This window comes from Oncorhynchus nerka, linkage group LG7 (assembly GCF_034236695.1).
Source record: "Oncorhynchus nerka isolate Pitt River linkage group LG7, Oner_Uvic_2.0, whole genome shotgun sequence".
Taxonomy (NCBI): domain Eukaryota; kingdom Metazoa; phylum Chordata; class Actinopteri; order Salmoniformes; family Salmonidae; genus Oncorhynchus; species Oncorhynchus nerka.
The window spans coordinates 75,719,010-75,733,246 of NC_088402.1; the positions used below are offsets into that span (position 1 = coordinate 75,719,010).

At 43.5% G+C, this 14,237-nt stretch overlaps 1 protein-coding gene across 1 annotated transcript in view; it reads left to right on the forward strand.

The window, feature by feature from the left end:
• Window positions 1-14,237, forward strand: part of LOC115125041 (plexin-A2-like) — a 522,986-nt gene that overhangs the window by 461,236 nt on the left and 47,513 nt on the right. The window contains exons 23-26 of the mRNA XM_065020830.1: window positions 10,923-10,989; window positions 11,127-11,273; window positions 11,448-11,607; window positions 13,443-13,546. Of these exons, the coding sequence (XP_064876902.1) occupies window positions 10,923-10,989; window positions 11,127-11,273; window positions 11,448-11,607; window positions 13,443-13,546 (478 nt within the window). The remainder of the gene's footprint in view (window positions 1-10,922; window positions 10,990-11,126; window positions 11,274-11,447; window positions 11,608-13,442; window positions 13,547-14,237) is intronic.

Consider the following 14,237-nt stretch of genomic DNA (forward strand, 5'->3'; position numbering starts at 1 on the left):
GGTAGTAAGTGCCTTTGAACGGGTATGGTAGTAGGTGCCTTTGAAGGGGTATGGTAGTAGGTGCCTTTGAACGGGGTATGGTAGTAGGTGCCTTTGAACAGGGTATGGTAGTAGGTGCCTTTGAACGGGTATGGTAGTAAGTGCCTTTGAACGGGTATGGTAGTAGGTGCCTTTGAACGGGGTATGGTAGTAGGTGCCTTTGAACGGGTATGGTAGTAGGTGCCTTTGAACGGGGTATGGTAGTAGGTGCCTTTGAACGGGGGTATGGTAGTAGGTGCCTTTGAACGGGGTATGGTAGTAAGTGCCTTTGAACGGGTATGGTAGTAGGTGCCTTTGAACGGGGTATGGTAGTAAGTGCCTTTGAACGGGTATGGTAGTAAGTGCCTTTGAACGGGGTATGGTAGTAGGTGCCTTTGAACGGGGTATGGTAGTAGGTGCCTTTGAACGGGTATGGTAGTAGGTGCCTTTGAACGGGGTATGGTAGTAGGTGCCTTTGAACGGGGTATGGTAGTAAGTGCCTTTGAACGGGGTATGGTAGTAAGTGCCTTTTGAACTGGGTATGGTAGTAAGTGCCTTTGAACTGGGTATGGTAGTAAGTGCCTTTGAACTGGGTATGGTAGTAAGGGCCTTTGAACGGGTATGGTAGTAAGTGCCTTTGAACGGGTATGGTAGTAGGTGCCTTTGAACGGGGTATGGTAGTAGGTGCCTTTGAACGGGTATGGTAGTAAGTGCCTTTGAACGGGGTATGGTAGTAAGTGCCTTTGAACGGGTATGGTAGTAGGTGCCTTTGAACGGGGTATGGTGGTAGGTGCCTTTGAACGGGTATGGTAGTAGGTGCCTTTGAACAGGGTATGGTAGTAGGTGCCTTTGAACGGGTATGGTAGTAAGTGCCTTTGAACGGGGTATGGTAGTAGGTGCCTTTGAGCGGGGGGTATGGTAGTAGGTGCCTTTGAACGGGGTATGGTAGTAGGTGCCTTTGAACGGGTATGGTAGTAGGTGCCTTTGAACGGGTATGGTAGTAGGTGCCTTTGAACGGGGTATGGTAGTAGGTGCCTTTGAACGGGGTATGGTAGTAGGTGCCTTTGAACGGGTATGGTAGTAGGTGCCTTTGAACGGGTATGGTAGTAAGAGCCTTTGAACGGGTATGGTAGTAAGTGCCTTTGAACGGGGTATGGTAGTAGGTGCCTTTGAACGGGTATGGTAGTAGGTGCCTTTGAACGGGTATGGTAGTAGGTGCCTTTGAACGGGTATGGTAGTAAGTGCCTTTGAACGGGTATGGTAGTAAGTGCCTTTGAACGGGGTATGGTAGTAGGTGCCTTTGAACGGGTATGGTAGTAAGTGCCTTTGAACTGGGTATGGTAGTAAGTGCCTTTGAACGGGGTATGGTAGTAAGTGCCTTTGAACTGGGTATGGTAGTAGGTGCCTTTGAACCGGGTATGGTAGTAAGTGCCTTTGAACTGGGTATGGTAGTAGGTGCCTTTGAACGGGGTATGGTAGTAAGTGCCTTTGAACTGGGTATGGTAGTAAGTGCCTTTGAACGGGGTATGGTAGTAAGTGCCTTTGAACGGGGTATGGTAGTAAGTTCCTTTGAATGGGGTATGGTAGTAAGTGCCTTTGAACGGGGTATGGTAGTAGGTGCCTTTGAACGGGGTATGGTAGTAAGTGCCTTTGAACGGGGTATGGTAGTAAGTGCCTTTGAACGGGGTATGGTAGTAAGTGACTTTGAACGGGGTATGGTAGTAAGTGCCTTTGAACGGGGTATGGTAGTAAGTGCCTTTGAACGGGGATATGGTAGTAGGTGCCTTTGAACGGGGTATGGTAGTAGGTGCCTTTGAACGGGGTATGGTAGTAAGTGCCTTTGAACGGGGTATGGTAGTAGGTGCCTTTGAACGGGGTATGGTAGTAAGTGCCTTTGAACTGGGTATGGTAGTAGGTGCCTTTGAAGGGGTATGGTAGTAAGTGCCTTTGAACGGGGTATGGTAGTAGGTGCCTTTGAACGGGGTATGGTTGTAAGTGCCTTTGAACTGGGTATGGTAGTAGGTGCCTTTGAACGGGGTATGGTAGTAGGTGCCTTTGAACGGGGTATGGTAGTAAGTGCCTTTGAACTGGGTATGGTAGTAGGTGCCTTTGAAGGGGTATGGTAGTAAGTGCCTTTGAACGGGGTATGGTAGTAGGTGCCTTTGAACTGGGTATGGTAGTAAGTGCCTTTGAACTGGGTATGGTAGTAAGTGCCTTTGAACGGGGTATGGTAGTAAGTGCCATTGAACGGGGTATGGAAGTAAGTGCCTTTGAACGGGGTATGGTAGTAAGTGCCTTTGTACGGGGTATGGTAGTAGGTGCCTTTGAACGGGGTATGGTAGTAAGTGCCTTTGAACGGGGTATGGTAGTAAGTGCCTTTGAACTGGGTATGGTAGTAAGTGCCTTTGAACGGGGTATGGTAGTAAGTGCCATTGAACGGGGTATGGTAGTAAGTGCCTTTGAACGGGGTATGGTAGTAAGTGCCAGGTGCACCGGTTTGTTTCAAGAACTGTAATTGTGCTGCCATCCTGTTAGAAGGTAACAGATTATTTTATTACAATGGTTAAATTGGATTTTCATTGTGTTCAATGGTGTTATTTGCCCCCTAGTGGCGCTTTCTGGTACTTAGAAAGACAACGCAAACGGGAAGTTCAGAATTTGTTTTGCACGCATAGAAGCAGCTACAAACAACGCTACGGTGCAGGTCTTTCAATGTAGTTATTTCTTGTCACGCTTCAGCCTTGAAAAAATATTTGTTTGTAAGTTCGATTCAAGCATTTAGCTAATGATGATAATCTTGTTATTGATAGAGTTTCTTTCATATCAATGTTGGTTGCATTTACTCACAAATTGCAATGCCTTTTGTGTATGTCGTTAGCTGTATTACTTTGCTCATGCGTCATGCAAACGAATTGTAAAATATACAATACTGTAGTTTTGTTACTGTTTCTAGTGTAATATGCTTTGTTATTCTACATAGATGGTTATACATTATTAGAGTAATGAAAGGAGCAATTACCATATGGTTAACAATTAGCTATATGGTTTGGCATCATGCCAGATGCATGGTACCTTAGCGCGTGCTTTGTATTTATGCAACTTCAAATGTTTAATGTACAGCTACAGTATGTCGGTGTGAATTGAACACTAAAGTATATTCTTTTCTGTATTTTGCAGTTTCACAACATAAACGTTTTCAATATATTCATTCAAGAAAAGTCACGCCTTGGGAGTTTTATTGAAGACTTAGTTGTTAGCTATCTGTCTAGTTTTGCATGGGAACGCAACTCAAGGGCAGAATAGTAATGCTGCTGGGTTTTTCACGCTCAACAGTTTCCCATGTGTATCAAAAATGGTCCACCACCCAAAGGACATCCAGCCAACTTGACACAACGGTGGGAAGCAGTGGAGTCAACATGGTCCCACATCCCTGTCGAACGCTTTCGACACCTTGTAGAGTCCATGCCCTGACGAATTGAGGCTATTCTGAGGGCAAAAGGGGGGTGCAACTCAATATTAGGAAGGTTTTCTTAATGTTTTATACACTCAGAAATTATTCATGCCCCTTGACTTATCCACATTTGTTGTGTTACAACCTGAATTCAAAATGGATTCAATATTTTTTTTCCTCACCCAACTTCACACAATACCCCATAATGACAAAGTGAAAACATGTTTTTAAAAATTGTTGCACATTATTTTAGCATGAAATACAGAATTATCGAATTTACATAAGTATTCACGCCCTTGAGTCAATAGTTCGTAGAAGCACCTTTGGCAGTGATTGCAGCTGTGAGTCTTTCTGGGTAAGTCTAAGAGCTTTACACACCTGGATGGTGCAATATTTGCACATTATTATTTTAAAAATTCTTCAAGCCATTTTCAAGTCTTGCCATATATTTTCATGCAGATTTAAGTCAAAACAGTAACAAGGCCACTCAGGAACATTCTATTTGGTCTTGGTCAGCAACTCTAGTGTGTATTAGGCCTTGTGTTTTGGGTTATTGTCCTGCTGAAAGGGGAATCTGTCTCCCATTGTCTGTTGGAAAGCAGCCTGAACCAGGTTTTCCTCTAGGATTTTGCATGTGCTTAGCTCTATTCCATTTCTTTTTATTTTAAAAACTCCCTAGTCCTTGCCGATGACAAGCATACCCATAATAACATGATGCAGCCACCACCATGCTTGAAAATATGAAGAGTGGTACTCAGTGATATGTTGTTTGGATTTGTCCCAAACGTTTCACTTTCTATTCAGGAGAAAAATTTGACATAATTTCTGTGCCATACACATTTTTTGCAGTTTTACTTTAGTGCCTTATTGCAAACAGGATGCATATTTTTGAATATTTTTCCTTCTTTTCAATCTGTCATTTAGGTTAGTATTGTGGAGTAACTACAATGTTGTTGATCCATCCTCAGCTTTCTCCTATCACAGCCATTAAACTCTGTAACTGGTGAAATCTGAGCAGTTTCCGTCCTCTCCGGTAACTGAGTTAGGAAGGATGCCTGTATCTTTGTAGTGACTAGGTGTATTGATATTCAATGTCTACTTTATCATTGTTTTACCCATCAACCAATAGGTACCTTTCTTTGCAAGGCATTGGAAAACCACCCTGGTCATTTCTATTTTTCCTTTATTTAACTAGGCAAGTCAGTTAAGAACAAATTCTTATTTTCGATGATGGCCTAGGAACGGTCATGTTCAGGGGCAGAACGATAGATTTTTACCTTGTCAGCTCAGAGATTCGATCTTGCAACCTTTCGGTTACTTGTCCAACGCTCTAAACCCTTGAAATTCACTGGCCAACTGAGGGACCTTACAGTTAATTGTATGTGTTGGGTACAGAGATTAGGTAGTTATTCAAAAATCATGTTAAACACTATTATTGCACACAGTGAGTCCATGTAACCTATTATGTGACTTGTTAAGCACATTTGTACTCCTGAACTTATTTAGGCTTGCCACATCTAAGAGGCTGGTTGAATACTTATTGACTCAAGACATTTCAGCTTTTCACTTTGTATTAATTTGTAAAAATGTCTAAAGACATAATTCCACCTTGACATTATGGGCTATTGTGTGTAGGCCTGTGGCACAACATATCGATTGAATACATTTTAAATTCAGGCTGTAAAAACAAAATGTGGAATAAGTCAAGGGAGTTTTTCCTAGCCACCGTGCTTCTACATTTGCATTGCTTGCTCTTTGGGGTTTTAGGCTGGATTTCTGTATAGGACATCTGCTGATGTAAACATTTGATTGAGTGTGAATACATTTTGAAAGCACTGAATTGTGCTGGAAAAATGTATGTTTGTGCTTTTCTAATCACCGATTTCTGTGTTCATGCAAGTGACTGATTGAACATGCCTGGAAAGAAATCTCACTATCTGTATCTGCAATTTAGCAGTACGCCCAGACCCTTGTTTTGAGAACGAAAGATATCTCAGTTTCAATGTCTCAGCTTAGAGAGGAGAAGCCTCATGAGGTATGTCACATACATGACCCAGTATTGGTCGGTCACATGAATGAAGTCAACGTTAATGATGAATTAATGATGAATGATGAATAAGCTAAATCATGAAACATAACTTGTCTGTATATAAGAGATCTAACGGGACTGCCCTGATAGAGTGTAATTGGTGCATTGAGTTGGTTAGAACCTCTCCAGCGTGCTGATAATAAAGAATGATTCATTTAAGATTGACTTTGAGTATCCAAGTGTAGAATTTCAATGACTGTATATTATGGGGAATGTCAACAGAATGGCACAGAGTGTACACACACACACACACACACACACACCTGTCTTAGGTTATATTATTAGTATAATGGGGGAGGCTTTGTGCTCTCCTGGCTGCCAGAACACTTTATATGCTATTATATTTTCACAGCAGTTCAGTCTACATTCTAAATTCCAGTCATTAACATCATATTAGAACATGTAACCTGTATAGAACATGCTTCTGATGTGACTAATCCAAATTAGAGAGAGAAAAGGTTCCATGTACGGCCCAGAGATACAGGCAATGGTACATCAACAAGCCATGGTCATGGCTTTATGTATGAACTATATTCATACTTCTCATGTTGTTTTGAGGATCTTTTTAGATTCTGAGAGTATGCTCTCCACATTAATAGTCTAGAAGTGATGTTCCCCTCCCTTAGTTGAAGTGTAGTCTGTCTACTCGTGAGAGTCTACAGCACAAACATTAGATGGTTTTTCCCCTAAAAGCTTTCTGGACATGGTATCTACGTTTTGACAATCTGTCTACTTTAGACTACTTACCTTCCCATTTTAATTAGTTTATCTGCTTTTAAACAGACAATTGTTTGGTTGTAAGTTTGTTTTATATCGCTCTCTTTCACGCTCTCTTTCTCTGTGTTTCTCTCTTTTTCTCTGTTTGTTTCTCTCTAATTCTCTCCATCTCTTTACCTAGCTTTACCCCTTTCTTTCTTTTTTTTCTCTAGAGACAATCCTATAATGATCCTTACCTGGATATGTTGCATTGATCTCTCACTCCGTCCTCAGTCCCACTCTCTCATAGCTTCCTGTTTTCTATCTCTCACTCCGTCTTCAGCCCCACTCTCTTATAGCTTCCTGTTTTCTATCTCTCACTCCGTCCTCAGTCCCACTCTTTTATAGCTTCTCGTTTTCTATCTCTCACTCCGTCCTCGGTCCCACTCTCTTATAGCTTCCTGTTTTCTATCTCTCACTCCGTCCTCAGTCCCACTCTCTTATAGCTTCCTGTTTTCTATCTCTCACTCCGTCCTCAGTCCCACTCTTTTATAGCTTCTCGTTTTCTATCTCTCACTCCGTCCTCAGTCCCACTCTCTTATAGCTTCCTGTTTTCTATCTCTCACTCCGTCCTCAGTCCCACTCTCTTATAGCTTCCTGTTTTCTATCTCTCACTCCGTCCTCAGTCCCACTCTCTTATAGCTTCCTGTTTTCTATCTCTCACTCCGTCCTCAGTCCCACTCTCTTATAGCTTCCTGTTTTCTATATCTCACTCCATTTTTAAATGGAACGACAGAACAGTAGCAGTAGTTTTCTATCGCCTTGAGTCTTTTCACTCTTTTTTTTGTCTTCAGCGTTTTTCTAATGACATTCCCGTCCATGCGGAGCGCTGCTGGAATAGAATGGCTTAATACAGAAAGAGAATGTTGTGTTTAGCACTATTCCATTCTGAAGACATTCCACAGCCTACTAATCGGTCCCCCTCAACCTATTTATCAGCATCAAGCCCCAGTCTTAATGCACTGTAGGATAATGAAAATCCTGATGTTCATTAATGGAACTCAATTAAAAGAGCGAGGGAAGTGGAGATGGGAGGATGGAGAGATGGGGGAGGAGGTAGGAAACATAGTGAGGAGTCTCAGTGAACCATTGAAAGGAGCCCCAACATGGCCCAGCACAAAGGCCTTTATTTGACTTTCCTTCTACAGGGACTTGCTGGGCTTATTAAAACCCTTAATAGGTTCTATTAACACAATCCACTGTGAGTCAGAGGAGGGGAGGATACTTCTCTGTGGAGGAGAGAGGGGAGCAATTATGGAGGGTATGTGCACTTTGTCCAAAACACAATATTTGTATGTTTATTCAGCTTCGGTCCATATTGATTTTGAGGATGAAGACTTTAGTAGAGAGCAGTAGTAGAGATGAGAGACGCAGTAGGTGGATGCACGTGTGTGTGTGAGTTGGTGTGTGTATCAGGGGTTGGAATCAAAATGATTTTCCAATCGTTCTATTCCCCTATGTGTTTCGTTCTGTTCCCCTGTGTTTCGTTCTGTTCCCCTATGTGTTTCGTTCTGTTCCCCCATGTGTTTCGTTCTGTTCCCCTATGTGTTTCGTTCTGTTCCCCTATGTGTTTCGTTCTGTTCCCCTATGTGTTTCGTTCTGTTCCCCTGTGTTTCGTTCTGTTCCCCTATGTGTTTCGTTCTGTTCCCCTATGTGTTTCATTCTGTTCCCCTGTGTTTCGTTCTGTTCCACTATGTGTTTCGTTCTGTTCCCCTATGTGTCTGTTCCCCTGTGTTTCGTTCTGTTCCCCTATGTGTTTCGTTCTGTTCCCCTATGTGTTTCGTTCTGTTCCCCTATGTGTTTCGTTCTGTTCCCCTATGTGTTTCGTTCTGTTCCAGTGTTCCGACCAGCATAATGAAGTTCTGAACCGTTTTCAACCCAAAAAAGTACAGCTTCATATAGTTCCCTTTCCTACATTTTTGAAACTCTTGAAAAACAACAATTTTTTACATTGAGCTTATTTATTTACTCCACCAATAAGGATAGGACAGCTTGCTATAAAACGGGTAAGCTAGTTGTTTACATGTTTGATTGGTTAATAAGTACAGGTGGGAGATGCGACTGAAATTGTATGGTTGGGAAGAGAGCGACAGAGACACATGGACATGAGGGGGCTTGAGACGTTGAACATCATGACGTGAGTTGGATTGCATTTAGGCTACTAGCATCATAACTTCACTGAATTACATAATTATAAACTAGACATTAGGGATATTTTTGGAACCAAAAATTATTAAAAATTATTCTCAAGATTTGAAAACAATGGTTTCATTTTGGAACACTAGAGATCATTTTCATTCCCGGTTCTGGTTCTGTTTCTTCCACAAAAATATGTTTGGTTCTGTTCCCTGAACCGGTTCCAACCCCAGGTGTTTATAGAAGAGGGCACAATCATACACTCCTTCGGCTGTCAGTAGTGCCTCTTCCTCTCATCCTGCAGCTGAAATAGGGTGAACAAAACTCCACCTTCCATCAACCTGGTGCATCCCACATCAAATAAGCTGTCACAGAGAGAGAGAGCTCCAGCCCATCCTAAATACCTCTCCTTATCCCTGTACACCACTGTTACACGTTACAGCCCCAGCCACCATTTCCCCGCCTGCAGCCCAAAGTAATCATAGTCATTTCCCGGCACATTAAGAGGGTCATTTTCACAACGCCGCACCAAGTAAATTGGCAACAGGCTCCTGCAGCTGAAGGGTGTGGGGTGGTAGCGAGCCGGTGACAGTCACGATATTATAAAGCACAGTGGTTCTCTGAGTACTCAGAAACACACACACATACGCACACTCAGGGGTACTTTGATTGGGGACAATATGCTAGTAACATGTCCAGGTGGGAGCTGAGGTAATCACATAGTCACGCTATCAGTTGGAAAATAGTCAATGAACTGTTTGTGAGGAGAGGCGAAGCGTAGGCTGGTGATGTGGAGAAATGAGGGAGTCCGAGGAGGAAGAGAGTGTGTACTTGTGCTTTCCCTGCACGGTTAGCCCAGCTCTCAGAAGATGAAGCATTGCAGTGTTGGTATTCAGGACTGTTGGTCCTCTGGAGGAGGGAGGGGAGAGAGAGTAACCCTTTCATCTATTTTCTATGCTCGTTAACCACTACTGTCTGGCTGCTTTTTCTTCTCTTTCTCATTCCTCCTCTTTCTACTGTTTCACTTCTCTTTCTCATTCCTCCTCTTTCTACTGTTTTACTTCTCTTTCTCATTCCTCCTCTTTCTACTGTTTTACTTCTCTTTCTCATTCCTCCTCTTTCTACTGTTTTACTTCTCTTTCTCATTCCTCCTCTTTCTACTGTTTTACTTCTCTTTCTCATTCCTCCTCTTTCTACTGTTTCACTTCTCTTTCTCATTCCTCCTCTTTCTACTGTTTTACTTCTCTTTCTCATTCCTCCTCTTTCTACTGTTTTACTTCTCTTTCTCATTCCTCCTCTTTCTACTGTTTTACTTCTCTTTCTCATTCCTCCTCTTTCTACTGTTTTACTTCTCTTTCTCATTCCTCCTCTTTCTACTGTTTTACTTCTCTTTCTCATTCCTCCTCTTTCTACTGTTTTACTTCTCTTTCTCATTCCTCCTCTTTCTACTGTTTTACTTCTCTTTCTCATTCCTCCTCTTTCTACTGTTTTACTTCTCTTTCTCATTCCTCCTCTTTCTACTGTTTTACTTCTCTTTCTCATTCCTCCTCTTTCTACTGTTTTACTTCTCTTTCTCATTCCTCCTCTTTCTACTGTTTTACTTCTCTTTCTCATTCCTCCTCTTTCTACTGTTTTACTTCTCTTTCTCATTCCTCCTCTTTCTACTGTTTTACTTCTCTTTCTCATTCCTCCTCTTTCTACTGTTTTACTTCTCTTTCTCATTCCTCCTCTTTCTACTGTTTTACTTCTCTTTCTCATTCCTCCTCTTTCTACTGTTTTACTTCTCTTTCTCATTCCTCCTCTTTCTACTGTTTTACTTCTCTTTCTCATTCCTCCTCTTTCTACTGTTTTACTTCTCTTTCTCATTCCTCCTCTTTCTACTGTTTTACTTCTCTTTCTCATTCCTCCTCTTTCTACTGTTTTACTTCTCTTTCTCATTCCTCCTCTTTCTACTGTTTTACTTCTCTTTCTCATTCCTCCTCTTTCTACTGTTTTTACTTCTCTTTCTCATTCCTCCTCTTTCTACTGTTTTACTTCTCTTTCTCATTCCTCCTCTTTCTACTGTTTTACTTCTCTTTCTCATTCCTCCTCTTTCTACTGTTTCACTTCTCTTTCTCATTCCTCCTCTTTCTACTGTTTTACTTCTCTTTCTCATTCCTCCTCTTTCTACTGTTTTACTTCTCTTTCTCATTCCTCCTCTTTCTACTGTTTTACTTCTCTTTCTCATTCCTCCTCTTTCTACTGTTTCACTTCTCTTTCTCATTCCTCCTCTTTCTACTGTTTTACTTCTCTTTCTCATTCCTCCTCTTTCTACTGTTTTACTTCTCTTTCTCATTCCTCCTCTTTCTACTGTTTTACTTCTCTTTCTCATTCCTCCTCTTTCTACTGTTTTACTTCTTCTAATGGTTTTGGAGCTATTTGGGAAAGGTACATTAGCATAAAAAATCCACATAATGTTCCCTCTTTCTTCAGAACGGAGTCCGTTGCAGAGAAGATGCTCACCAACTGGTTCGCTTTCCTTCTTCACAGGTTCCTCAAAGTGAGTCTAATGCAACCCCCAGTTCACCAGTTTTATTAAACCAGGGTTTTATAAGAAGCGGCAGTGGAAATACATTTTATATCCTTAATCGATATGTGTTTTCTCTCTGTCTCTCTCCCTCGCCTCTCTCTCTCCAGGAGTGTTCTGGTGAACCTCTGTTCATGCTGTACTGTGCCATCAAGCAGCAGATGGAGAAGGGGCCTATAGACGCCATCACAGGAGAGGCGCGCTACTCCCTCAGTGAGGACAAGCTCATCAGACAGCAGATAGAGTACAAAACTCTGGTCAGTACCACTCAGGCAATCACACACACACACACACACACACACACACACACACACACACTGATATACAGACAGACAGATGGACACACACACAGATTCTACTGACTCTACATACACTATACCCCCCCCCACCACACACACAGGCACACCCTTACCTCCTATCCTCTTCTGTAGATCCTGAACTGTGTGAACCCGGACAATGAGAACAGTCCTGAGATCCCAGTGAAGGTGCTGAACTGTGACACCATCACCCAGGTCAAGGAGAAGATACTGGACGCCTGCTATAAGAACATGCCCTACTCACAGAGGCCCCGCGCTGTCGACATGGACCTGGGTAGGATAGACACACACACAATACACACAAACACACAAACAAAGGTGCTGACAGACACACAAACACACACACAAAGGGGATGACATACACACACACACACCTTCTCTAGTCTGACAGACAGGCCTCCCCCACACACACACACAGGTCTGCTGCCTACTCCACCCCAGAGCCAACACTGCCTCTTTCACCTCTCCTCCTCCCCCTCCTCCTCTTCCTCTTCCTCCTCCTCCTCCTCTTCTCATGTGCTCTCCCTTCACACCAATGAGAGAGAAACAATAACCTCAAGTCAGAAGTGGTAATCACCAGCAACAACCACAGGGGACAACCTCTCTCTCCATATCACTATCACCTAGGTAACACTAGGGTGTATGGCAGTGGTCTCCAGGCACAAAGTAATGCATTCCAGTCAACAGAGTAGAAAAATCAATGATCACTACCTGGTGCCTGACAAGGTCCACCATTTCCACATCAACAACCTTATTATCGTTTCATTATCAGACGAAAATCGGTCAATGTGCCCATCTACTCCCCACCCTCCTCTTCCCCCTCTCCCGCTCACTTGAGTCACTTTTCTGGAAAGGATTCTCTCTTTTAGACCTTCTCCTCCGGCGTGCGTTTTTCCCACCATGCGACACAAGTATCACTGACACCAATTACGCTGGTGAGGCTGAGTGCCAACTACGCCGGTTAGGCTGAGTGCCAACTACGCCGGTTAGGCTGAGTGCCAACTACGCCGGTTAGGCTGAGTGCCAACTACGCCGGTTAGGCTGAGTGTGTATACAAATTGAAATTGTTTGTGTGTAATGTTTAATTAAAATGGCCGTCAATCCGGGCGGGCGCCGTCTCTCTGGTCTCCTAACCTAGCGGAGAACACATAGTGCTCTCTGTGTGGCAGTGTGACTGACGCAGCATCTCTTCTCTCTGGTCTCCTAACCTAGCGGAGAACACATAGTGCTCTCTGTGTGGCAGTGTGACTGACGCAGCATCTCTTCTCTCTGGTCTCCTAACCTAGCGGAGAACACATAGTGCTCTCTGTGTGGCAGTGTGACTGACGCAGCATCTCTTCTCTCTGGTCTCCTAACCTAGCGGAGAACACATAGTGCTCTCTGTGTGGCAGTGTGACTGACGCAGCATCTCTTCTCTCTGGTCTCCTAACCTAGCGGAGAACACATAGTGCTCTCTGTGTGGCAGTGTGACTGACGCAGCATCTCTTCTCTCTGGTCTCCTAACCTAGCGGAGAACACATAGTGCTCTCTGTGTGGCAGTGTGACTGACGCAGCATCTCTTCTCTCTGGTCTCCTAACCTAGCGGAGAACACATAGTGCTCTCTGTGTGTGTCTGCAGAACAGAACGGCACAACGAATGGCTGTTGATACGGCTTCATTTGGATAATATGTTTTCTCAAGAGTCCTTTGGAAGCTTGTGACGTCTGTGTGCCTCTCCTCTCCTCAGTGACACCAAGGCAAATGAAGACGCAGTCAGAGAATAGCTTAATCGTTTTGGACTCATCTTGCTTGAAGAAGTAATGACTATTATAGCAGTCTTGGCAACACTCTTAGAGACAAACAGAGAATTGTCAATCTCTTTAAACAGTAGAACAGTGTTGTTCAGTAATTTGAATTGGTTATACTGTAGGTAACAGCTCACACCACATAAAAAAGGCATTACTGTAAGATGCAAAGGCTCCAATAGTGAACGGATAACACCGACTAGAGAATATGTGTGTATGTTCTTGTGCACACTATGTGTGTGTGTTTGTGCACGTACATAGGTGTGTGTGATTGTGTTTGTGGCAGTGTGACTGACGCAGCATCTCTTCTATCTGGTCCCGTCAGAGTGGCGTCAGGGGCGGATGGCCCGCGTGGTGCTGCAGGACGAGGACATCACCACCAAGATAGAGAACGACTGGAAGAGACTCAACACACTCATGCACTACCAGGTACAGTGAACTGATCTATGTTACGTATATCTAGACTCAACACACTCATTGATTACCAGGTAGGGTTATGCCATCTACATCAAGTATATATTACAGTTTGTTATGGTACAGTATCTATGTATGTCTCTCTCTTCTCTACAGCAGAATATGGAAATTCAATGTATATTCGTTTATAGGAGTAAAATGACCCAAGCCCACTAAAGTTTACTGTAGGGGAAATGTAATGTTCAGATGTTGAATCCTCCTCCCACAGACCTCCTCCTCATTGGAATTCACTAGTCTGGTTTGATCTGCATAACTCACATAGAGTGGAGGGCAATTATTCTGCAGGTGGTGGCCGGATAGAGAGAGAGAGGGGTGGGGGGGGGGCCGAGAGAGAGAGAGGGAGGGGGGAGAGAGAGAGAGAGCAGACCCCCTGGAGAAATACAGCTCAGTATTCTCTCTCTCTCATTCCCCTCTCTCTCTCTTTCTCTCTCTCTCGCTCTCTCACTCGCTCTCTCACTCTCTCGCTCTCGCTCTCTCTCACTCGCTGTCTCTCTCTCACTCGCTCTCTCTCTCTCCCTCCCTCATTCCCTTCTCTCTCTCTCATTCCCTTCTCTCTCTCTATCCCCTCCACCTCTCTCTCATTCCCTTCTCTCTCTCTCTCTCTCTCCCTCCATCTCCCTCATTCCCTTCTCTCTCTCTCTCTCTC